This window comes from Myxocyprinus asiaticus, chromosome 5 (genome assembly GCF_019703515.2).
Source record: "Myxocyprinus asiaticus isolate MX2 ecotype Aquarium Trade chromosome 5, UBuf_Myxa_2, whole genome shotgun sequence".
In the NCBI taxonomy this organism is placed as follows: Eukaryota; Metazoa; Chordata; class Actinopteri; order Cypriniformes; family Catostomidae; genus Myxocyprinus; species Myxocyprinus asiaticus.
The window spans coordinates 11719246-11746985 of NC_059348.1; the positions used below are offsets into that span (position 1 = coordinate 11719246).

Genomic DNA, 27740 nt, shown 5'->3' on the forward strand with positions numbered 1-27740 from the left:
ATGCATGGAATGTATCTAAATTTGTGTATCATCCGCATAAAAATGATATGTAAGACCAAGAAATCTTAGGAACTGGCCTAACAGGGATAAATAGAGGCTGAAAAGTAAGGGACCCAGAATGGAGCCCTGAGGGACACCAGTGTGAACTAGACCAGTCTCAGACCTGTGCTCACCCAAAATAACAAACTTTCTAAGCTTAAAAAAGTATGACTTGAACCAATTAAAAACTGTCCCAGAAACACCAAAGACAATTTCAAGGCGGGTGAGTAAATTATTATGGTCAATAGTGTCAAATGCAGCACTAAGGTCAAGGAGGATAAGGATCGAAGGAGATCCTGAATCAGATGCTATTAATAAGTCATTGTGACCTTAACCAGAGCCGTTTCTGTACTGTGGAATTTCCGAAAAACAGACTGAAGTGGATCAAAGAGATTATTGACAGTGAGATGATTGTACAACTGAGAGGCAATGACACGCTCTAAAATATTTGCCAAAAACGGGAGATTAAAGATGGGACGGAAGTTATTTAGATTATCCAAGACAACGTTTTGCTTTTTTGCAACCGGAGTAACCGCAGCAATTTTTAATGCAGCTGGAATGACACCTGTGCACAGCGATTCATTGATTATATCGAGCACCACCAGGCACAAGTAATCAAAGCAAGACTTGAATAGATTTGTGGGTAAAGGATCAAGTATGCAAGTGGTAGTTTTCATACCTGATACTACCATAGCAAGTGCAGCGTGAGCAAGCTGCAAATAATTTGAAAAAGGAGTACCTGAAAAACTGGACAAATAATGGTGGGATGTAAGTGAGGCAGGTAAAGAGAGAATTTGTTTATGGACATTAGCAATTTTAGAATTAAAAAAATTAAGAAAGGTGTTACATAACTGATGAGAAGCAGTCAAGATGCTGGCATCATTGACTTTGAAGAGTCTATTTATGGTTTGAAAAAGATGTCTTGGATTTCGTTGATTATCCACAATGATAATAATCAATTTCTGCTCTGTAGTCACTCCAGACAGATGCAATTTTTTCTCTATTCTATGACAATCTGCTTTCATTGAGTGCAGATTGTCATTGTACCATGGAGCGGAACAAGTGTGCGAGATTTTAAGCAAATTTAGGGGGACAAAGGAATCCAAATTGGTAGTAAGATAATTATTTAACTGTAGTATTTGTTCTTCCAGTGGGATGGGGTATAAAGTACTTAAAGATGAAACAACAGCATTTGTAAATTCAGTCAGGTTGATTGATTTCCATTTCCGAAACTTAACAATTCTGGATGTGGATGAACATAGAAGCAGCAATTCCAAGGTAAAGAAAACAGCTAAATGGTCAGAGAGGCCAATATCCACAGTAACAGGCTTATATATAAACAATTCATTTGCACACACTAGGTCTAAGGTGTGACCTTTACAGTGTGTAGGGCCAGTTACATATTGAGTGAAGTTAAGACAGTCCAATAAGGACAAGAAATCTTTAGCCATGACAGAATTTGCTTGATCAATGTGAATATTAAAGTCCCCCAAGACAATAATTCTCTTAAACTTGAGACACAACATTGACAATAAATCAGCAATCTCAGACATAAAAGCATCATTTGGCTTAGGAGGTCTGTAAACTGTAGCAATGACTGTAGTTTGTGGGGCAGAGATACTCAAAACAAGGCATTCAAATGTGGTAGGCTGTGATATACACATTGAGCTTATGTTATATTTCAGGTTGTATAGTATAATGATGCCCCCACCTCTGCCAGAGAGTCGAGGAAAATCAAACAGCCCAAAATCTGCACTGTAAAAAATTGCTGTAAATTTATGGCCAAATTCCTACAGCAATCTACTATCTTCTTAAATATAGTAGTTTGCTGTTAAAAATGTTGCATTCTGGGAGATCAAGAGTAAGACTCACTGTGAAGTGACTGCAGTCAGGGTGATCAGGACCCCAACACAAAGCACGCTATCCCATGTATGACACTGCTACTTAACAAATGCATTAATAAATGACCATGAAATATTGATTTCATGTGCACCCCCATTCCATCCAATAATTTAAAAGTTCTAAGGCTGTCCCTTTTGTTCCAGCTTAAACCTAAGGGGACTCAATGCTTGTAAAGGGTTGCTATGAATGAATATATAATCACTGAACACAGTTGATAATTTTTGATGGTGCCTAGGTAGTAGATCACAGAAATTGGTGCATGAATAGTTGCATTAGTAACTGTAGCCTTAGCTACCTTCCACAGCCCTTGTAGTTCTTTGATAGTTGTCTTTTGTAAATTCTGTTCTCTATTGTTTATACCAACTGATAGAATTGCTTCTTGTGTGTTAAGGTTAGGGGGAAACTTCTGCAGAATCTTAGCAATGTGTAAAAAATTGCCAACTGGAAAACGATATACTTGTTGTAAAATGGAAAAATTTGAATCTCCAAGAAACATTAATGGCTTCTATAAATGTAATGACCAATCAAGAGATTTCCTGTTGGTGTTTGTCGTATTTGTTTCTGTAAACACAAAGGGTTGTTCTTTTCTGCAGCTGAATAGATAAATCTAGTCAATTGTGAACAATTTCATTGATTGTTGTGGTTGTGTTGAGAGGATTTAGATTGGTCTTTTCTTGTAGGAATTTTCCTTTTTAAAAGCCCGCTCATCATCTCTTCCTCTCCTCCAATGGCCTTGTACATCAACAATACTATGTGTAGAACACGTCTGATGCTCCAGTTGTGCATTAACAACAATGGTTTTGCAGGAGCTGCTCTTACAGGTTATACACCCAGAGGAATTGTAGTGTGCTTCTGTAGAGAGCTCCATGTCATCTGTGAAGATGTGTGAGATTCATTTTTAATTGACACTAAAATGTCCTTTTCCTGTTGTACAATTTGTGGTGGAAATGTCAATGCTTTTTACCTGTCGTTTGTACAATTATATCCCAACTGCTGTAGTGCTACGAGAACAAAAAACACAACAACAACAAAAAAAAAAAAAAAAAAAAAAAACCTGAAACCTGAGGCTGTCTCTGTAAGCACCACATGGAATATTAGACTCAGTAAGTACAGTAGATCATTTACATTGCCCATTGATTTGTTTCTTAAGTTTCCATTTGTTTTCTATTTGTTGTTTAGTTATTTGTGCTGTTTTCTCAATGTATGTGTAAACCTAGCTTTTGCCCATTTGTTAGCCATCTACTCTGATAACTAATTATAAATTTTTGGTAAACTGTCCCTGTAACATAAGAAATATCGGAAAATTGGAGGCCATAACTGCAGCTGTTCACCATATGGTTAGGTGCGGGAGCCATACAAATATCAAGAAGAGAAAACCAGGGAAAGCTATTGTAATACTCGGGTTTGTGGGTCTGGATGAATCCATGCTTACCGAGTATTATGCGTAGGTTCTTGGCTATTTTCCTTGTCTGTTATGGCCACTGAATATAGGAGTCAGACCAAAAATCCTGTGCTCAGAACTCAGGGTTTATTTCGACATTTCTTAACATTAACTCTGCCTCGTGCCACCCGATTACCCCTCTCCCTCCAACTCTCTTCCTGTTCTCTCTCTCTCTGTTTTCCTACACTCGCGATATCTCGCGTACAATCTAACTTTATTTAAACCTTTTCATTTCAATTCTTACACTATATTGAGTTATATAAAACACTCTTGTTAGCGTATGCTCTTGATATTTGTGTTATTGTAATTGTGTTATTGTGCTACATACCACTCTATCATAGTCTACATTCGATCAAGGAATCTACATAATTATAAAATTAGAACAATAAGTATTTAAGCAATAAAGGATGAGGGACTGTGACATATTATGAATATGGCTGTTGTGTGGTGAGAAAAAGTAGCTAAGTGTTTTGCATCATAGCTGTTTCTGTATCATGTATTTTAAGATGGCTGGATATCCGTATTGACCAGTTAGCACTCTGTCAGGGTGATCAGGACACCAACACAAAGCTTACGTTATCCTATTTATTACACGGCTACATAACAAATAAATTGATAAATGAACATGAAATTTTGATTCAAATTTAAATTATTTTATTATGTGAAATAAAACTAGCACATGTAGGAAACCGGTTGCCTGACAGTAGTCAATTATACAGTGTAGTGGTCTTTGTACAAAAATATGGAGTTAATGAACAGAGGTTCGGGAGGAGCATGTTAATTTTAATCTGACAAATCACATTACACAATGATACTCTAAGACATTATAGATATTACAGTTTTATCTTCTGTTAATGCCTGATCTTCTGTAAAGCTGCTTTGAAATGATGTGTGTTGTGAAAGGCGCTATACAAATGAAAATGACTTGACTTGATAGCCCGTGGGCAGGACTGTAAGGGGGGGGATCGGATCAGGACTGGAGTCGAGTCTCGAGATCCAAGCCCTCCAGTATACGGACAGCAAACCAAATACGTTTACTGCTTCAACACAAGATTACATTAACATACAAACTACTGAAATATGACCACAGAATGCCATGATTGACCAATCACAAATCATCACCAAATGAACACAATCCTAATATGAGGGGATACCACTAAAAATAATTCTGTTTTGTTGTAAAGTTGGGGCCCCTGACCCATGCATCTTGTAAAGTGCTCAGAAACATGAGAGCCGAGGAGAACATATTCAGAGTGTCTGGATCCCACCTTATCCATCTTGAAAAAGAAAACTTCTCCCTGTAATGCTTTGTAAGGCTTGTAATAATGCTGCTGTCATTATAGTGTTCATGTTGTGAAAACCCATATGAAAAGATCCACTTTTTCTTTCAAACTTCTTCAACTCTGGCATTAAGAGTATAAGTGTATAATCTACCTCATGGAAGGATGTTAGGGACAATTTTCCTTAATTAAAGGTGCAATATCTTTGCCAATGTGTGAACGGCTTATAACGCAACTTTAAAATGAACCCTTCCCGGACTTCCTAGGTTGCCTATTAAAACCTGTAGATGGATTTTCATGCAAAGGGAGCGGGTCGCTTTTGCCGGGAAAATCCAAAGGATGTGACGTTTAGGCACGCTCCCGAGAGCCTTGCCTCAGTAATAGCTTCTCTTCCACGTCAACTGACAGTCTGCAACACTAGGTAATGTTATCTTCAAGATGGAATCCAGCAAACGGCCAGCTCCCAGCACAACACTGACTACTACACAAACTCTGAGTAAGCCAAAAAAAAACAAAAAACATTTATCAACTGAATCCCATCTGGCTAAGCGGAAACATGATCGTGGTCAAGCTAAAACTAGAATGAACATTGGCAGGGCATTTGATTCCTGGTGGGACCTTTGTTCGGTTTTGGGGATCAAAACCGACCCTGAATTGGCTTTCTTCTTATTGGACAGGTAAGCTTACATAACTGCAAAGCATGTGAAATATAGTGCCATAAGGATAGATCAGTGTAATTTTAGCTAAACTACAGTAACACATGAAATGAATGCTAGACAATGTTCAAGATAATGCAAAAAGACCCATTCATTAGTGTAACGTAACCTGGTTATACAGAAAATATATACAATCTATTATTATAAAACAATAGCGCATCGATATATAAAAATGACAGTTGTGACGGAATCACATCAATGCTGAATTGTGTCAACATATTTATAATGTACAGTCTGTTTTATAAACAGCTATTGTCATCATCCACTAAATTTAGCTAACAGCTATTGATAAAGCTGGCTAGCTATCTAACGCCGACATAGGCTATCGTATAAATGCAGTCAATGTATCATGCAAAGAAAAGTGATTACTTCAAACAACAGTCGCGCATAGTCAGACCTATAGCCACACTTTGTTTTAGCCCTTTTCCAGCACTGGAGAGTCAAATATAATATACAGTCTCAAAGTTTGTAGTAAAACAATCATAACTGTATAATTTTAATTATGCTACCTCATCTGTCAGCATGATGCCAGTGAATCACATTCAGTCTCTTTGTATGTTCCCACTCTTAATATTTCCTTTAATAATACTTAAAATAATAGCTACAAATTAATATTAATGTTGATTTCATCGCAGTGATTTTGTCACAGTGAATGTCGGGGAGTGCTGAGAAGTGTTTGATCCGGAGGCGTGGTCTATCAATTGCACTTGTTCCCGCGGCTTGGCATCGCTTGTGTAAAGACTGCATTACTGTATTACAATATTAATATTGTAGTAACCATGTTTTTTTGGCAGAGACCATAGTTTTATGGTTAATTTTGTGGTAACTGTAAATTTACAACAAAATACCATGGTGAAACTATGGTTATTGTAGTAAAACCAAGATTATTTTTTCTAATGTAAAGTTAGGTTTAGGGTTAGGGGTAGGGGTTAATGTAGTGTGTCTGCAGGGTTGGGAGGGTTACTTTTTAAATGTATTCCACTACAGTTTACAGAATACATGCTGTAAAATGTCATTTGTAACGTATTCCATTAGATTACTCAAGGTCAGTAACGTATTCTAAATACTTTGGATTACTTCTTCAGCAGTGGTAGATTTTTTCACTTGTTTTGACTATAAAAACTCTGCCAGTACAGTAAGACAAAATACACATGTTAAAAATACATTCTCTGAAAAACCTAAATATCTTATGCATTGTTGTTTCTAAAACAAGATAAATCTAATTGATCTTGTTTTAAGGATACAATACGAAAATTATAATCAAGAATATGATTTTTGCCCTAATATCAAAGGTCTTACTAGAAAATAAAAGAAATTATGATCTAACGTGAATTTTCTTGATAAAAAAAAATATGATCGTGCCTGGTAAAGTGCATGTAAAATGGCTAGAAATAGCATTTTAGTTTAGTGTAAAACTGACAATTTACACAAGGTTTATTTCTATTTCTTCTGCTCCAAACTTACTTCAGACTTACTTCTTTGTCTGCTCATATGAATGTAACACATCATAAGAAAGTGTTTCACCGCTGTTCAAATGAACTTTGGATCATCATTTATATGTATACATGTTTTCCATCTGAAAGGACTAAATATTAAATGAAACAAATGACATTAAAATGCAAAGTAATCTCGTCAGTAATCAAAATACTTTTTGAATGTAACTGTATTCTAATTTTGTATTTTAAATACGTAATCCCGTTACATATATTCCGTTATTCCCCAACCCTGTGTGTCTGTGGGACTCTAAATAAACACAATAAACACACTGCTGTGATGCCCATAATGTATGTTAGTATTTAAATATGGGTGCAAATAGTATCTGACACTATGTGCACCAGGGTGCAATTAGTATCTACCATTATTTGCACCAGGGTGCAAATAGCACCTGTCTTACTGTATAATTTTCACTTGTCTCCTGTTGTCTAAGACCAAACTTTCACTTTGCCCTATTTTTCCGATCCAGTCAAGCTCACACAAGCTTACTGCACAAATAACTGCGCTAGTGCACTAATAATGTAACGTTGCTCTTTTTTTTTCAGATTTTCTCCCCTTTTTCTACCCAATCTGGAATGCCCAATTCCCAATGTGCTCTAAGTCCTCGTAGTGGCGTAGAGACTCACCTCAATCCGGGTGGTGGAGGACGAATCTCAGTTGCCTCCGTATCTGAGATTGTCAATCCGCGCATCTTATCACGTGGCTTGTTGAGCGCGTTACCGCAGAGACGTAGCGCAAGTGGAGGCTTTACGCTATTCTCTGTGGCATCCACACACAACTCACCATGCACGAGACCCACACATTATAGCGACCACGAGGAGGCTACCCAATATGACTCTACCCTCCCTAGCAACCGGGCCAATTTGGTTGCTTAGGAGACCTGGCTGGAGTCACTCAGTATGCCCTGGATTTGAACTTGTGACTCCAGGGGTGGTAGTCAGCATCAATACTCGCTGAGCTACCCAAGTCCCTGCAACGTTGCTGTTAATTACATTAGGAAATCGATTTAGCTCTTCAAAGATCTTGGACTGTTTCTAAGAAGTTAGTAGAGTAAAAAGAACGTATGTGTGTGTGAGAGAGAGAGAGAAAAAGGAGAGAGAGTCAGCGACTGATTGTGTGTTATTACCTGTATCATTGGCAATTCTCAACAATGATCAACAGTAATGCTGAAGCATTTAACTCTATTTCTCAGCTGTAGTGTTGTAGTACTCCACTTGTACCTCCCACTACAAAAGTCATAACTACGAGTATGTCACTCACGTTCAAGTGTTTTGTTGACAGAGAGAACATGAAACATGGAGGATGCCAGGATCATTGTTGCATATTTCTTGGGGAACTCTGACACTGTAATAGACTGTTTGATATTCAGCTTACTAAAGATAATGGCTGTGTCCGAAACCAAAGGTAGCTGTCTTGTTGCCTCGCTGCCCTATCAGTCAATGACTCAACAGACAGCGTTTGCATATGAAGTTACCTCCAGAAACTGGTTTTGGACAGGCTACTGAGGTAGCATAATGTCCTTGTTAGAACACCAGCAATTGACTATCACCATTTGGTGTCCACTAAAGGGGCTTTATTCAGTTAAACCGAACCACAATGGTCTAATAGCCTAGAACAAAATCAAGAGAGTTTTGGTTATACCCAAGTGCATATTTCAGAACAACAATGCTACTTTTGCGCTAGATATGGAATCAAAGTGGGAAAAACATAAATTTATACACAAATTGTTTATCAATTGACATAGCCGCCATTTTTTTCTTCAGCTCAACCGTGGTGGATCCGCACGCACAGGATTGTGGGATTTCATAGGCAGTGAAGGATACATCTATGCTGCCTTCAAAAATCGATCAGATGAAGATATCTCAGTAGACAGGAAGTGAAACGAACATTGGATTCGGATGTGCCTTGGTCCCTTCCTACCTCCGTATACAGTCTCCGGAGGCAGCGTTTTCCTGGTTTAAGTTTAGCTTTTTTTCTTTCCAAGTAACAGTGCAAATGATTGTATTGGACTACAACACATTAACACTGGCTGGAAGAACATTAAGAAAAAAAGAAATAAGTTCCCCAAGGGAACACCAATCACCATAATGGTGACTTTAAAGAAAACAGCTATTTACGAATAATAATAATAATAATAATAATAATAATAAAAAAATTAAATAATAAAAAAAAAACGAAATAGTGCTAAGAACTCTATTAATTCTGAATTAAAACTTCTGTACATGTCCCCATAAAATCCTGATGCAATCCAAGCATATAGTACTTATTCAAGCGCAAGGCCTGATCTGTATTTCACAATTTTAGGATCCCACAATGCAGGGCAGTTCTGTTATTTTACATTTATACAAGTGAAGAATGAGGGTGACAGGTTTGGATGCAGCATTGTTTTTATGTGTCAACAGTGTGAACACTGACAATAAGCCACAGATCTGTATTTCACTTTGTGTTTTAAAATATATGGTTCAAAATGTTACTAGCTTTCACCAAGATGGCACTAGGATTTTTAATGTTCATCTTCCCAAATTTCTTTGCAAATAACAGCTTTTTACCATTAAACTCACTTCACAATGAGCCAGAGATCTTATAGTACTGAGATTACAACCTTTGTGTTTCTATCATTGTAGAGAGCATAACGATCAACTAGCATTTTATGACAGATTGCTGATGCTATACAAATGAATGGAGAGAGCTGTAAACTGACAACTTCCGGTTGTAAAATAGTCTGTTACTGCTCTTATAAAACAGCTATTTTTTCATAGTAAACTCCACACTTAGCTCACTCCAAAAGGGTTCTTTATTATGAAACATTTTGAAGATTAGTGGACAGGCAGTTAATTCATTAAATGATGAGCTGTTTCCTCACAAAAGCAGTTTATTCAGCATTGTGAAGCATCTCCTCCACAGACATCCATAAAAAATAAGATGACCAGATTTCTGAAATGAAAAACTGGAACATTACTAATTCAGTGGTAAATATGTCATTGAAATTTCACACGTTACTTATCTATTAATTTAAGAAGGGGGACAGTTCGGATGTTATATATTTTGACCATGGTGAATGTAGTAATGCCATGAACTATAGTATATCATACTCTGTTGAATATGTCTCAATGAAATTCCGATTCTGAGGAAAACTTGATAGTTTTTTAATGTTTTCTGTTACATATGAGTTCATTATTTTCTGCACTGTATACAGTAGATAACATTGTAGCATAAAAGTGAACTTTTCATTTATAAATAATAAATGAATAAAGGAACTATTGCAGCTGACAGCACAGCACAGGGACACCTGCCCTTGGTCACACTCTTTACATCACTCCTCTTACTGTTCTAAAATTCATTCTCACGTCCTCTTTTCCTTCACCTTTACCTGGCATTTCCTAAAAGTAAGACGGTAGGCAACTAATTTGCTTGCTGGCAAACTGGCAGAGGAATTTCAAAAGAAATTAGCTCACTTGACTACCATTTCCCTCAGCATTACAACTGAAATCAAATGAAACACATAATATGGACAATATCAGGGCCTGAAATTCATTTCTGAAGGGGGGATTGCCCCAGTTATATCAGTTATCTCATATGGACCTGTTTTTCTTAATTATACTTTTTATTTTGATCAACTTATGCATTATGATGCTTCTTTTCAGTCACTTATTTCCCAGCAAGGCGCAATGTAATCTATGCTGCAATAATGTGATGACTTCAATTTATTGTTGTTCTTTGCAGATACTTTATTATTAGGGTGGCCAGACGTCCTGTTTTTCCTGGGACAGTCTGGTATTCAAGCACTTTTTCTAGTGTCCTGACTTATTCTGAAAAAAATCGTGTTTTGTCCCGTATTTCCCCTCTCCTAAAATTTCTCTATCACCTATGTGGTTTTCTCAGTCACGTGAGTATTCTAATCAAAGGTTGCTAAGTATACGGCTTGTAAAACCAATAAAATCACACTGTTTTATTTGAAGTACATGATTGGATTAAACTATCCAATTACAATCCCCTATCAATAGACGTCCAGTTAGTGAACTGATTGAAAAGTCAGTTTTAAAGAGCACACAGATTAAATTTGGCTGGAAAAATGTCAAGGAAGCGTGCATGAACATTTAATGAGGATCTCCAAAAAGAATTTAAATTTCAAAAAAAAAAAAAAAAAGTTACAGACAGAGCCTAGTAAAGTGAGGTGTGAGATTTGTGGAGCTCACTTTTCCATCGCCCATGGAAGCTGCACTAACATCGTGCAGCATGTTCATACAAAAAAGCATGTGGATGCTGCTAGAAGTGTGCCACACCAAGTGTTAGTGATTTTTTTTTTGTGTGTGAACAAAGCTCTGAATCTGACAAGGTGCACATGAGTGAAGGACTTTTTGCTTATTCTGTTGTGCACGGCCATAGTTTTGCACATTCATGACCTGAGAAAAGTCTTGCAGGCTAGGCTGGAGGAATCATTCATACCCTCTGACATTAAAAAGCAGTTGGATGCCCTGGTTCAAGCTGGTGACATGCGAGCGGATGATTTCTTTTGTGCAGTAAGAAACTTTTATTCAGCATCGGTGGATTACCTCTGAAATTGGAGCCACTCATTGGAGAACACAGAAAAATTTGAGTGGGCCCTAGGAGACATCCTAGAGTGGAAAGACATTCAGAGCAGCCTCGAACTCTTCTAATCCAGAATCCCCACTCTCAGTTTGATTGATTAAACCATGCTTTTTGATGAGTAGGCTTGTGTGAAAAACATTGTCACTTGTCGCATCACTGAGTGGAACATGAACAAGACGGACGTGTCTGAGAGATGGACAGACATTTTCGTGAGCTGGAGAGCAAGACCTCAACTTGAGTCTTGGCCAAGGTCGTGGAGTTTGTTTTATGCCTGCCTGGGACATCTGTATCTGTGGAGCATGTGTTCTCATTAATGAACGCAACATGGACACCGGATAAATCTCGACTCAGTGTAACAGTCATGAGGGCAATGCTTTTCGTACATCTTAATTTTGGACTGGACTGCTCTGCACTTTATGATAAACTCTTGAAAGACAAGTGCACACTGAGAAAAATTGCTGCCAGCGAAAAGTACAATGTGACAACAGTTACAGATGCACCCTCTAATTCGCATTGATCTGGCCTAGGCAAGAATACGTCAATTTAATTTTTGCTGGAATGGGGCTGTCCCGTTTTCCACAAGCAGTAATCTGGTCACCCTATTTATTATACATTTAATTTATTTTTTCCATGTTATTAATGTTGTATACTTACTTTAAATGCATTTATTTTATATAATATATAACAATACAACTTCTTTTTAACATAACTAGTCTGTGCATCACCTCGAAGTTGATGATTATTCTTTTGCTCCCTGTTTCAGTTTTAATGACAAAACAGGCACGAACAAGTAATCAGTAAAGGAAGACGAATGACTTAAAGCTGCTATAGCGAGCAGCCCTCTCTGTTGGTCAAAATAAACAGCAAACAGTTAACCTTGTTGCCAGTAGTCTTCAAGAAATCAGAAAAACCATGCAGCCCTAATTACATCTGTAAGGTGTCATTTATATAGTAAATCTTTATATATTACTTAAACTAAAAAGTCTTACTAAATTTTGTCTCAGCCACAGATATGTTTCTACTTCCTTAAATACAAATTTTAATTGCAATTCTACACCCTACTAGCTACCTCAATTCAAATTCAACTGAATGGTGCATAATTCTGCTTTATCCATCCACTAAAAATCACCTTAGGACCGGTTATTTGAAAATAACTGCAAAAATCACTCATAACTATGAAGTAAGTTCTGAGAATGCAATTTAATTCAAACATTTTTAAGCATGTCATACAATCGCTCCTTAGAATAAATCAGTTGTTGTATTTGTAAGATGCTTTGGATAATAGAGTCAGCAAAATGAATACATGTAAATGTCCAAAAGAGTCCAAATACATTTTGGGGACACCGTACATCTTTTATTATGCACAAATCTAAGAAATCTATATTAGAAAAAGGAAAGTCTCAGCCAACATTTAAACAGTTATTTAAAAAAATCAAAGAATTTAAGTGATTACCTGTCTGCTTCCTTTTCACTTTATTTAAAAAACATGTTTTTGTGAAAAAAATAAAATAAAAAAAATAATAATCAAGCAGATCATGTTTATTATGTATTTTCAGGAGATGCTGCAGAGGCCTCCTCCACTGCTCCTCTGTGATCTCAGACTGTTGATCTCCATCTGCAGGCGTGAAGCCTCCTGCTGGAAGCCCTGCTGTAGAAGAGCCTCCTGTTCCTGCAGTACAATAGAAAAAAAACACTATTGAATAAAATAGCTGACACAGATCCAAACTCTAACTTTGAAGAGGGAATTGCTCACATGTTCACTGAAATGACGAAGGCCGTGTTTGGAAAGGAATACTACCATACTACTCTTACTATTTCTGACTGGGCCCATTTCACAAAAAAATCTTAAGGCTAAAAGCAGCTCCTAAAGCAGAAATGTAGGAGCAACTCCTAATTTTAAGACTCGTAAAATGCATTTTAATGCTAAAAGTAGGTCCTAAACCCACAACAGAGGACTTCTAAATCCCTAAGAGTGACTTACAAATGATCCAAAGCATGTCTTCTGTCATCAATCCACATTAAAAAATAATGTATTAAAATATTATGACATAAACCTTTTAAAAATGTATCGCCTGGATCGTAATTGAGTGGATGTATTTTAATAATATAACTTTATAATAATATAAACATTATTATATTGACATTGACCTTTAAAATAGGTATCGTAATAGCGGTGATTTCATTAATGCAAAGTTAGAAATGCAGTTAACTCTCCAACGAACCGAAACAACCCAGTTACACCAGAGATAAATTGACAGCTTTGTGCTCTCTGGCCACAGGCAAAATTAAACCGTGTAGTGCGGATGAATTAGAAATTTCTGTTATCCTTCTGCAAAATCATCTATCATCTATCAAACTAAACATGTTCTATCCAGACCACACATTATATTTGATATATATTTTCCACTATCTGTCTATCTTATATTATATATTATATATATTCTGCTATCTGTCTATGAAGAATCTGCTGACAAATAGTGCTTCCCTGTCTACCAATCACTTCAGGCAATTTTAAAGAGCGTACTCATAAAATGTGACTTCATCCACAGCAATAAGGTCAACTCCGCCTAACTAATTTCTTTAGTAAAACTTGCTCTTAGCAGTTCTGTGAATAGCTTTTAAGCAAAAACTCTTAGCTTGGAACTCTTTGCAGAACTCCAAGTGATAAGATAAAAATCTTTGTGAATACGGGCCCTGATATGGAAGCAGTAAGGCCGTGTCCACCCAAGCATTTTTTCCCTGAGGCTGGAATATTTTTTCAGTTGTTTGCAATGGGAGCGCCACGTATTTAAAAAAGCCAGCAGCGTGACAAGGCTTACGCCCATACAATAATTCAAATGGGGAGAACCCCATGGAGGTTTACGGGACTTCTCGAACTATGAATAACAGGGGTTCAAGCCACTTATCCAAATTCCGAGCATCTTCGTGCACAAACTTACAAATCGTGTTTTTAAGGGTTTTATTAACACGTTCGACCAAGTCGTCCATTTGCAGATGATACACGCGTGTCCGAATCGATTTAATACCCAATAATTTGTACAGCTCGCGTATTGTATGTGACATAAAAGTAGTGCCTTGATCAGTTAGGATTTCTTTCGGAATACCTACTCGGGAGATAATTCTGAAGAGTGCCTCCAGCACTACGTGCTGAGATGTTGCGCAAAAGGCACTGCTTTCGGATATCATGTTGCGTAGTCCACCAGAACCAAAACAAAGAGATTCCCGCATTCCGTCCGCTCTAATGGCCCGACGAGGTCCATACCAATTCTTTCAAAGAGGACCTCGATCAAAGGAAGTGGTCACAAAAGCGCTCTTGGGGTGGCCGGCGGATTCACCAGCTGACATTCACTGCATGTCGCACACCAAGCCTCGTCTTGAACCAGGCATTGATAGATGGAGGTTTGCTGAAACCCGAATCCACCAAGCCAAGGAGTCGGTTTGGGAGGGGCTTCTCCCCGTTTCCGGGGAGGAGGAACAGGACGAAAAGCAGGGGGAGGAGGGGAGACAAGAGAATGAGTAAGAGAGAGAGAAAGGATCTAGGGGATCCCGTTTAGAGCGTCGCCAGGCGGTGGCGGTGGCACTGACCCCCTCCCCCACTCAAAAAGCTCCAGGAAGGCATCCAGATCATCTTGGTGGCCCATCTTGACTAGCGGAACCTGGGGCTGTGCGGTCAAGGGGTCGTGGCGTCAGCACCCTCCTAGTGCAGCAAGCTCCGGAACATCTGCCGGTCCTCTGCTTGGGCTTGGAGGAGCGCAATGAATTGCTGCTCCTGTTCTGTGTGCAGCTCGAGGAGGGCCTGATGTTGTGTCTGGTGGATGCTGGTGAGGGTCTTGACAGCGTCCTCCAGAGGTGAGGGATCCATGGCGGCGTTCTTCCTCCCTTATTCCCAGGTTATGGCACCAGTGTAACAGTGTTCACAGTTAGGGGAAAGGAGGAAGTTGAACCATATATTTTAAAACCCAAAGTGTAGTATAGATCTGTGGCTTATTGTCAGTGTTCACACTGCTCACATAAAAACAATACTGGATCCAACCCGGTCACCCTCATTCTTCACTTGTCTAAATGCAATTTTAAAAAGTACAGTTAAACCTTTAAAGAATACTGTATAAATGTAAAATAACAGTGTTGCACTGCATTGTGGGATCCTAAAATTGTGAAATACAGATCAGGCCATGCGCTTGAATAAGTACGATATGCTTGGGTTGCATCAGGATTTATGGGGACATTATTTTTATTATTATTATTAATTTTTTATCCTAAATATTTGTTGTTTTATTATCCTAAATAGTAGTTTTATTTAAAGTCTCCATTATGGTTGTCATGTATATTGTGTATATGCTTATGTTGCAGTATTGGAGTGAACCTGTGAGGCGCTACTTCATTACTGTATTGATATAGACAGACACAGAAATAAAGCAGTTCAGTTCAATCATCAACGGTCTCGTCATTATATACATTACATGGTGTCAGAAGGGACAAAACTTGGAGTTTTGCACTAACACTAAATTATGGAGCAGTTGAAACCCCCGGGAGCTCCGAGCCTAGAAGGCAATCGAGCCGAGAACTGGAGAGGTTGGATCCAAAGATTTGAGTTGTATCTTATTGCGAGGATGTTTGTTGTAGTGATGGGTCATTCATGAATGATTCGTTCATTTTGAATGAATCTTTAATGTGACTCAGAAGAACTAGTAGTCTCAGAGAGTGATTCGTTTATTTTGTGTTGACCGCGCATGTGCATTGCGCAACCTTCGTTTATTACGTGACAGCCGTATACACTATGTATTGCTCACACAGGAAACAGAAATGATTAGTTCACCTCTCGAGTCTTCTGGTCTGAGTCGTTCGTTCTTTTGTCATGTGACATAAGAACAAACGATTCGGACAAGATTATTCAATCCAGAGGTGAACTAATCATTTGTTTCTCAAAATTTGGCCTTGGCTACATTATAAATGTTTCCTTATTGGGACTATAATCAAAGGTTGCATAAGTAGACGTATTGGGGGGATTTGGCTATTGAAAATGTAACATTTAATTCTGCTCAAATGAACAACATGAACTAAATGACTTGAAAAAAGATTTGTTCATTTTGCTGAACGAGACTCAAAGATTCAAGTCTGTAAAATGATCTGATCTTCCCATTACTAGTTTGTGGGCTGTCCATCAAGCAAAATGCGGACATAACTATCACACACCCCTTAACAGACAGGTCGGTGTCTCCATCAATGATATTTTAACTGCGGTGTTCTCGCAGATGGTATCTGCTATCACGCCGATGATTTTGGCATATGACTTGTCATTTGCGTATGTCATGTTGATCTCAACACTGTTTATTTTCATGAGTTGCAACATGGGTTTAAATTTAGTGAAGGCGAGCTCTTCTTCGGCGATGGTGTAGGCGGTGTTAAATTTCACGTTCAGCTCTGCCAATTGAACGGAACATCCGGCAGCATCCCGATGATTAAAAGCTTCAACAATCGAACCTGATCCTGAATTCTTTGTCACACACTTGTCCCGGCATTTCTTGTACTTGGCGCTCTCCCCATGTTTAATCAAGCTCTCGTGCTTAAACTGTGGATTCAGTGGTAAACGCAGTGTTACAAGCAACCTCTGTCCCACAGGCTTTACAGTGAACGCAGTGCATTAAGCCATTTTCATAGCGGAGCCACTCAAAGTCTTTCAGCCACTCTCTCCGAAAACTGTAAGCCTTCTTTTCCACTGGTGGATCCACATTCACCACATGATCGCCATCACCAACTCCAGGAGTTACATTATCTGTAACTTTAGGCGGCTTACAAAAGAAATCTCTGTGTTCTTTTCATCTTCTCTCTTCAGCTCTTTACATTTCACGCGCTAGTTAGCTCCCTGACACTTGACAACGGAGCGCGGTGAAAGGGAGTGATTGACGGCTAATATTAACCAATTTAAAATCTGCATTAAAGGAATGTAAAGATGAAGTTTAATTGGTTATGTAATGTTGAATAGAACGGTGAACCGGTCACTGTATCAGCTCACAGCAGGCACATAGTGCAGTAATTAGCGAACGTTTTGTAGAGAAATGAAAACAGGTCGCACCACAACAATTATTTGCATGCGTGCAAACGCTCCCAAATATATTTTGAGGTCACAGATTAAATTTTGGGAGCATATGCGACCAAAATGGTCGCAATTTCGAGCCTTGTCTAAGAGATCTGGATGCTTTGAAGCAGAAATGAAATGTGTAAGTCATGATGCAAACTAGTGAAGTATTCAGGCCACAAGATGTCGCCATTGGGTCAGCAATGCCTTGAATGCCATTACAAAGACAAGGATTACACTCTGGAATTTCAAGTCATAGAGCAAAATGCATGTGCAATTCTGGGCAGAGAATCATGCAACATCTTGGGTTTAATAAAAAGGATTTATGAAATAAAAGAAAACATAACAGACATTCAGTCAATTTGAGGATTTATTCACAGGACTGGGTTGTCTTCCTGGAGTCCACCACATTCAGATAAATCCTGAGGTCACGCCAGTGATTCATCCTCCCAGGAAAGTGCCAGTGGCCCTGAAAAAAAAACGTTGAAAAAGAACTGAAACGAATGGAAATCTGGGTGTCATCAAAAACAAACCGAGCCCACAGAATGGGTGAATAGCATGGTGACAATTGTAAAACCCAACAAGAAGATTAGGATCTGCATAGACCCTCAAGATCTAAACAAAGCAATAAGAAGGGAAAACTACCCTCTAAAATCAATTGAGGAAGTTGTTGCAGAAATGCCGAAAGCCAAGATATTTTCAGTGGTAGATGCCAATCAAGGATTTTGGCAGATTCGGCTGGATGATGACAGTGCTAAACTATGTACCTTTAACACGTCTTTAGGGAGGTACAGTTTTACAAGACATTTGTACAAATGTTTGGCATTTCATTGGCTCCAGAAGTGTTTCAAAGGTGCTTGTTCCAGCATCTGGATGGATTGGAAGGAGTAGTAAATGTAATGGATGACATTCTCATGTGGGGAGAAGATAAAAACTCATATGACAGGAGACTGAGAAAGCTGTTAGAAAGTGAACTGAAACTGAACAAAGACAAATGTAGGTTTGGTTTGAGTGAAATCAGCTACTTAGGGCATGTGCTGAGCAAAGATGGATTGAAACCGGACAAAGAAAAAGTAAGAGCTATACTTGAGATGCCTGAGCCACAGGACAAAACTTAGGTTCTTAGGCATGTTACAGTACTTGGCAAAGTTCATCCCAAATCTCTCAGAAGTGACTGCACCACTCAGGAAGCTGCTGGAAGGAGAAACACAGTGGCATTGGGAGAGTGAACAGAAAAATAGTTTCAATCGCCTGAAAGTGCTAGTGAGTACAGCACCAGTGTTGAAATATTATGATGTGAACAAGCCAGTTACCCTGTCAGTAGATGCCAGTTCACAAGGTCTGGGAGCGGTGTCCTTCAAGAGGGACTATGGCTCAAGAGCACTAACAGACTGTGAACAAAATTATGCGCAAATTGAGAGAGTTGTTGGCAGTTGTGCATGGATGTGAGAAATTTCACCAATACCTGTGTGGACGCTGTGTTCAGGTTGAGTCAGACCACAAGCCATTGGAGATAATATTTAAGAAGTCCCTCCATAATGCTCCATCCAGACTACAGAAAATGCTAATGAGACTACAAAGGTATAGCCTTAGATGTTTCCATGTTGCTGGAAAGACATTGCACATTGCAGATGCATTGAGCAGAGCTTACCTGCAAGAGCGTTTGATGTGAGTTTTATAGTGCACCAGCTCCTTGTTTCAGAGAAGAAATAAAAGAACAATTTCAGTCAGCAACTGCAGATGTCGAGGAACTGAGTTTAGTCATAGAAGCAGTTCAAAAAGGATGGCCAAACTCAAGGAGCCAAGTACAAAAACCCATTCAGCAGTACTGGACATTTAGAGAGGAACTGACTTATACAGATGGATTGTTGTTCAAAAATGAAAAACTGATAGTATCAAACAAAATGAAAAGTGAAATGCTAGAAAGAATCCATGAAGCACACATGGGTATCGTAAAGTGCAAGGAACGCGCTAGAGATGTCTTGTTCTGGTCTGGAATGGCAAAGCAAATTGAGAATGTTGTGAGTACATGTGACGTCTGCAATAAGTACAGAAACAGCAATCCCAGAGAACCTCGTGTCACATCCTGTTCCTGAAAGAGCATGGTCAAAGGTAGGAGTGGATTTATTTCACTACAGAGATGCTGAATATCTTCTCTGTGTGGACTATTATTCCAAGTACCCTGAAATTGCAATGTTAAGTGATATTGACGAGTAAGCAAGTAATTGCCGTTCTAAAGTCAATGTTTGCCAGACATGGAGTGCCAGCTGAGCTCTTTTCAGACAATGGTAGACAACTTGTAAGTGCTGAAATGAAAGCATTTGCAGCCAGCTGGTAGTTCATACATACCACCTCAAGCCCTGGATTTCTGCAGTCAAATGGTCAAGCAGAGAGAGCAGTACAAACTGTAAAAAATTTGTTGAAGAAAGCACATGATAGTGGCAGAGATCCGTACATTGCTCTTTTGGAGTACAGAAATATGCCGTTGGATGGAGTAGGCCTTTCCCCTGCACAGTTACTCATGGGAAGAAGACTGAAGTCAAAGATACCAGTGTCAAGTAAACTACTGATGCCAAGAGTTTTCAAACAGGTGCGTAGCAGACTGAGAAAGAGACAAGTCAAACAAAAACACTATTTTGATCGTGGGACAAGAAAGCTACCTGGAATGAAGAAAGGACAAAGAGTGAGAATTAGACAGGATAACAAGTGGCAACCTGCAGTGATTCTTGACAAACATGAACAGTCAAGGTCGTACCTTGATCAAACACCAGACAAGCACATCTTCAGAAGGAACCGAAGAGACTTGCTGAAAACAGAGGAGACAATGTGTCCTTCAACTCAGACTGAAACTGTTTAGGACCTACCTGTTGTTTCATCAGGGGTAGAGTTGAATTCAGAGCAAGAAAACAATGTGGACAGTAATGCCAGTGCAAGCTCATCAGCTTCTGTGAATGCAAATAATTTGCCAGTGAGAAATGGACAGTTTTTCACAAGTAATGAGAGAGTGTCAACATTTGGTAGACCTATCAGAGTGCCTAGTAGGTACCGGGAGTAAAATAGAGTAAATTATCGACTAAATGAAAATGTCAATGATGTCGACTGTAAATGAGTCTTGAGAGTAACTGAAGTTTATTTTTTTATGTTATGTACAAGTTATATTGTAATTATTTACTAGTTTCTAGTAGTGTTAAAAAAAAAAAAAAAAAGGGGGGGGGGGGCGGATGTCATGTATATTGTGTATATGCTTATGCTGCAGTATTGGAGTGAACATTGTGAGGTGCTACTGCATTACTGTATTGATATAGACTGACAGAAGTAAAGCAGTTCAGTTCAACCATATGCGGTCTCGTCATTATATACATTACAGTGGTGATTGGTGTTCCCTTGGGCTGGGACCTTATTTATTTTTTCTTAATGTTCTTCCTGCCAGTGTTAATGTGTTGTAGTTCAAAACAGTCATTTGCACTGTGTTACTATTGAATGAAAAAAGCTAAACTTAAGGTCAGACTATTAGTCTGATCATAACTTGCAAATGCCCCTAAATGAGGCAATAGTATTATGTCATTATACAATACAGAAGTAATTGAACTATATGCATTCAAAGAGATTTCTACAATGCTGATTTTTATACTGAGTCTCTACTGTTAATGGTGATTTTGTGAATTGTCAAGAGATATCAACAGCATACAAAACTCAACAATGGTGACAATCAACAATCATACTTTTAGATAAAAAGTAGAACCTGAACCTTAAAAAACAAGCAACTAAAACTGCGACAAAAACAACAGCAAAATAAACCATTTAATAGTAAAAAAGAAATTCATGTAATTTCTTCATGTCGCAGTGCATGCTGGGAACTGAAGCGACAACATAGTACTGTAGAACTGCACTGTAATTACTTTGAGTGAGAAATATTCCTCAGATGGAACAATGTGACCTTTTTATGCTGTTGCTTACTTATATGCTTTGTTTGTTTTCGGCACTGTCTTGAGCACAAAATGTACTTGACAAGAATGTACTTCTGTAAGCGAGAGGAAACAGCCCCATATGAAGACTGAGAAAGTTCAAGGTAATGGGTGTAACCAGCCTTGTGTGACAAGAACCATATAAAACCCTTGCTTGTTTTTAATAAATCGAAGAGCTGCTTGTGACATTCTGTTTCCGTGTTTTTCTTCCCACTGGTGAATTCATCTCCTGATCGAAGAGTGACTGAGAGGAAGCCAGAATAAAGCATCTGAATCATATTTTACTAACAGTCCTGGTGTCTGAAAGTGGGGTATCTCCGGACAGGTAAGATCTTTTTATAATTTATCTCCCTGTCTGTGAGATATCTATTAAACATTGTTATAGAATGATTAAACTAAAACTCCTTGTATCTCTTCGATGGTCAGAATCCGTCTGTGTCACAACTGCAGTATGTGTCACTAGTCGTAGAACGAACAATTCCAGTTAAACTCCTTGTATCTCTGCGATGGTCAGGATCCGTCTGTGACACAACTGCGGTACGTGTCACTAGTTGCAGTACGATAATTCAGATCTCACGAGAGGTGAGGATCTTTGTTGTTGAAGACAGTTTAAAAGGATGAAGTGGATGATGTTCATACCAAAAATCAAAACAAGATACATTTTTGTTGTTTGAACAAAATGGGACAAACGAAAAGTAGACCAATAAGAGGCAAAACACCTGTACATTGGATTTTTAGAAATAACAAATGTTTTGGAACCGAACCGTTTGTCAGTAACCTGGCCGGATGGTCAGAGGGAAAAACGCAATTCGATCCTTTTCCACGAGAGGGGTCGTTCAAAAAGATAGATTTAGACAATGCCAATTCAATGGTGAACAAAGGATGGGGCAACCCAGAATGGGATTATAACTATATGAAAAATCATTTGAGGTGACCGAGAAAGAATTATTTGACGAAGTCCCCGAATTGGCTAGCACACACGATCTACCGGAAATAAAATTTAAAGCAGCCAAATCCACGAAATTAAGATCACAAGAAAAAGGGAAAGACGGTAAGATAATGTTAAAACGAACACTAGATTTTAAATGGGTTAACCCACAGGTGTTCAGACATATGACAGAATTTCTAATCAAATTATCAGGCTGTAAACAAGATCTTTTGCCTGATTTGTTCAAAATGCATGCTTTTGTAATCACACCAGACTCTCCATTTTGTTTACTGGGCCGAGATCTATAGCATAAAATAGGTGCAAAAAAATAGTTTTTGATAATGCTTCTCTGGAACTCATGTTTCCTGCTCTGTATTCAGTCACTGTGCCTACAGGAGGTGTGGGGGAGAAAGTGAGCGGAATGCAACAATAAGCAATAATTAACCCCAGACTATGGGCTCAGCACAAAGTCGAAGCTGGCCTTATAGATGGAAACCATATACAGCTAAATTAGCTGTAACCACTCCAGTATACTGTAAGCAAAATCCACTATCAATTGAAAAGAAAGAAGGTATTAGGCCAATCACTGAGCAATTGATTGAACAAGGTATTCTAATACCAACACACTCTCCATACAATACTCCAATAAATCCTGTGAGAAAGGCTAACGGAACTTGGAGATTGACACAAGAATGATTTAATTGAACCACATTATCCAATAGTCCCAGATGTATAAACAATTATTAATTCAATACCATCAACACATGGTCATTTTACTGTAATTGATTTATGTTCTGCCTTTTTCAGTGTATCTGTTTCACTTGTGACCCAGCCATTGTTCACATTCACCTATGGGGGCCAACAATATAAATGGAGAAGGGTAAAGAGATTCTCCGGCTGTCTTCTCAACTGTTCTGCACTGTACATTACAGGATGTGAAACTGCCACCTGACACATGCCTGTTGCAGTATGCCGACAACATCATGGTTACTGCTGAAACATCAGAGGATTGCAGAAAAGCATCAGTTATTAATTGAAGCTACAGTGGGTCAAACAAAAGGTTGAATACCTTGGACATGTGCTAACAAAGGGGACTGTATGCATGTCTGCAGATCGAATCAAGACAATTTCGCAACACTGAACAATGATGATGCAATCCAATGGACTACGGAAATGGACTTGGCATTTAAACATCTGAATTAATGCCTTGGGAAACCACCAGCGCTTGGTCTTCCAGACTACAGCAGGCATTTCCATCTGTACGTGCACGAGGCTGGGGGGACTGCTACAGCAATCCTTGTCCAGGAACACAGGGTTCTTACCGCCTGGTGGTGTATTTATCTAAAACTCTCGATTCAGTTGCAAAGGGCTTCCCTGGTTGTCTGTGAGCAGTGGCTGCAACAGCGATGATGGTACAGGATGCAGAACGAGTTGTGCTTTCACATCCTCTGACTGTGCGCACACAACTCACTATATTTCAACATAATACATGACTGCACAAAAACGGTCTGGTTGTGAAGCTATTTTAACATCTATTGCTAATTTGACTCTAAAACCAACCAGTGTGGTCCATGGACCAGTGATTCATTTACATGATTTGTTGGTTCAGGGCACTTTCGAGCATGACTCACATGATTGAACGGAGAGAATACAGGTTTCCACTGCATGCAGTGTTGTTTCTGCATCCGCTCTTCAAGAGGGGAGACACTGGTATGTAGATGGCTCATGCTATAAACCAAATGAAAATGTGTACTGGTGTGGTTACACAATTAAAGAGCTACCCAATCAAATTATTGAAGCATATTCATTACCATACAAATAAGCACAAGCTGTTGAACTAGTAGCGTTAACAAGAGCCTGTCAATTGGCAAAAGACCAATGCATAAATATATATACAGATTCAAAGTATGCATATAGGGTAGTGCATGATTTAGCAAAATTATTGGAAGAAATTATAAAACTTCAGATGGAAAACCAGTATCACGTCACAATGTGGTAGCTGATTTGATTAAAACAGCACAGCTGCCTTCCAAATTAGCAGTAATCAAAGTGGCAGGCCATACCACTGGTGACTCAGAAGAAGCAAAGGGAAACAGGCTTGCAGATGAAGTAGCAAAGTGGGCAGCAAAAGAAGTAATTCATAGCCCACACATAGGTGAATGAGATACCAAAGTGAGCATCGTACCAATGATGCATTCCACTTTCACTAGTGATCTAGACATCAAAATTTTGCAAGCCAACTGTAAAGAGGAGGCGAGAAGCAGCTTTTCCTGGTTCAGGTAAGCGTTTATTTTCCTCACTGCAGCAAATACAGTCCTTCAAGGCTTTTACGCTGTTCAATAACTCAGTCTAAAAAGTCCACAAGCTACTTCACAAAATAACTCAACTTTGCAACAATAAACTCTTGGCTTCACAATCAGTGCCCAGGCTCTCTCTCTCGTCTACTTGCGGTCTGGCTCTATTTATGCCGCTCTCCCCGTACTCAGACAGAGACAGGTGTTAGACATAATCTAGCTCAGGTGTAAGCGCCCTTACCGCTTTCTCTCTCCGGAGAGATGCTTGACCATGCCCCCGCTGCCACATATCCCCACCGCCCGACTCAGGCCGGGGCGGCATCCGGCCTGCCTACCACTCCCCCCCATTCCTGGAAAGGAAGTCGGCGACAGCCATCTGCGCCCCCGGTCTGTGGACCACCTTGAACTTAAACGGCTGAAGAGCCAGATACCAACGGGTGATCCGGGCGTTAGTATCTTTCATGTGGTGGAGCCACTGGAGTGGGGCGTGATCCGAGCAGAGGGTGAATGCCCGCCCCAGCAGGTAGTATCAGAGAGTGAGGACCGCCCACTTGATGGCGAGACACTCCTTTTCCACGGTGCTGTACTTAGTTTCCCTTAACGAGAGCTTATGGCTAATGTACAGCACCGGGCGCTCCTCCCCCTCCACCACCTGCGAGAGTACGGCCCCCAGCCCCCTGTCTGAAGCGTCTGTCTGTAAAAAAAAAGGGAGAGAGAAGTCAGGTGAATGTAAAAGCGGCCCCCCGCAAAGTGCGGCTTTAACTTGCGTGAATGCCCGTTGACACTGCTCCGTCCACTGGACCGGATCTGGAGCTCCCTTTTTAGTGAGATCAGTCAGCGGGCTGGTGACGTCCAAATAATTAGGCACGAACCTTCTATAATAGCCAGCCAGCCCCAGGAACAGTCTCACCCCCTTTTTGGTCTTGGGTCTCGGGCAGGTCGCAATCACCGCTGTCTTGTCAATTTGGGGACGCACCTGCCCGTGGCCCAAGTGGAACCCCAGATACCGTACCTCCACCCGTCCAATCGCGCACTTCTTCGGATTCGCTGTGAGTCCCGCTTGGCGCAGCGATCTCAGAACCGCCCTCAGATGTTGCATATGCCGCTGCCAATCATTGCTATAAATGATGATGTCATCTAAATAGGCAGCGGCGTAAGCTGAATGCGGTCTGAGTATTCGGTCCACGAGACGCTGAAACGTAGCCGGGGCTCCAAACAAACCGAACGGAAGTGTCACAAATTGATGTAATCCAAACGGTGTGGAGAAGGCGGTTTTCTCACGGGAAATTGGTGTCAAGGGGATCTGCCAATAACCCTTCGTCAAATCCAATGTCGAATAAAAACGAGCAGTGCCCAACCGATCAAGCAACTCATCAACGCGAGGCATTGGATATGCATCAAATTTAGACACCGCGTTGACTTTCCTATAATCCACACAGAATCACACAGACCCGTCGCTCTTAGGCACTAGAACAACTGGACTGGACCAATCACTGTGGGATTCTTCTATTACCCCCATATCAAGCATCGCATCCAATTCTTCCCGAACAATTTTCTTTTTGTGTTCGGGTAGTCGGTAGGGGCGGCTATGTACCACGACCCCCGGCTTGGTCTCATTGTGGTGATGGATGAGGTTTGTACGTCCCGGTAGAGGGGAGAACACATCTGCAAACTCCTGTTGCAACCTAGCAACCTCCACGAGTTGGCTCGGTGAGAGGTGGTCTCCGCAAGTGACCGGGGTGAACTGTTTATGTTTTGAACTCACCTCCGGTCCGAGCTCCGCCTTCTCGGGAACTACCGTAGCCAACGTCACGGGAACTGCCTCCCTCCACAATTTCAGGAGATTGAGGTGGTATATTTGACGTGCATCCCCTCTATCGGTTCGTTTAACCTCATAATCGAGATCTCCCACTCGTCGTGTGACCTCAAAGGGTCCTTGCCACTTGGCGAGTAATTTAGAGCTCGATGTGGGAAGCAATACAAGCACTTTATCTCCTGGTGCAAATTCCCTTAGCTGAGTTCCCATGTCATACAGACGGTGCTGTCGTTCTTGAGCTTGGAGCAAATTTTCTTGTGTTAGTTGCCCCAAGGTGTGGAGTTTTGCTCTAAGATCAAGAACGTACTGAATTTCATTTTTACTGTTTGAAGGTCCTTCCTCCCAGGCCTCTCGCATTACATCAAGCACGCCGCGTGGGCGTCGCCCATACAGCAGCTCGAATGGGGAGAAGCCAGTGGAGGCTTGCGGGACCTCTCGTACTGCAAATAACAGGGGGTCGTGCCATTTATCCCAATTTCTAGAATCATCGTGCAAGAATTTACGAATCATGTTTTTGAGGGTTTTATTAAATCGTTCCACCAGGCCATCCATTTGAGGATGGTATACACTGGTGCGAATTGATTTAATATTTAATAACTCGTACAGTTCGCGTAGTGTTCGTGACATAAATGTTGTGCCTTGATCGGTGAGGATTTCTTTCGGAATCCCCACCCGGGAGATAATTTTGAAGAGTGCCTCCGCAAAACTGCGTGCCGAGATGTTGCGAAGAGGCACTGCTTCCGGATATCACTGCTTCCGGATATCGCGTTGCATAGTCCACTAGGACCAATACAAAGTGATGTCCGCGTGCTGACCGTTCTAATGGCCCGACGAGGTCCATTCCAATTCTCTCAAAGGGGACCTCGATCAGAGGGAGAGGGCGCAATGGCGCTTTTGGGGTGGCCGGTGGGTTAACCAGCTGGCATTCACAGCATGCCGCACACCACCTGCGGACATCGCCGCCAATGCCCGGCCAATAGAAACGGGGTATTAGACGGTTCAGTGTTTTCCTTTCTCCTAGGTGATCTGCCATGGGATTATAATGAGCCGCCTGGAATACCATTTCCTGACGGCTCCTTGGAATCAACAGTTGGGTTGTATCCTCTTTGGTCCGAGTGTCCTGTGTCACTCGATACAACCGCTCATTTATAATTGCAAAATAGGGGTATGAAAGTGTGATGTCAGGCTGGAGTCATTGA

The 27740-nt window shown here is 40.1% G+C and overlaps 1 protein-coding gene across 1 annotated transcript in view; it reads right to left on the minus strand.

Annotated features, from left to right (window-relative positions):
* Nucleotides 1-13014: 13014 nt before the first annotated feature.
* Nucleotides 13015-27740, minus strand: part of LOC127440580 (guanylate-binding protein 1-like) — a 29876-nt gene continuing 15150 nt past the window's right edge. Inside the window, exon 8 of the mRNA XM_051697266.1 lies at nt 13015-13131. Within this exon, the coding sequence (XP_051553226.1) occupies nt 13015-13131 (117 nt within the window). The remainder of the gene's footprint in view (nt 13132-27740) is intronic.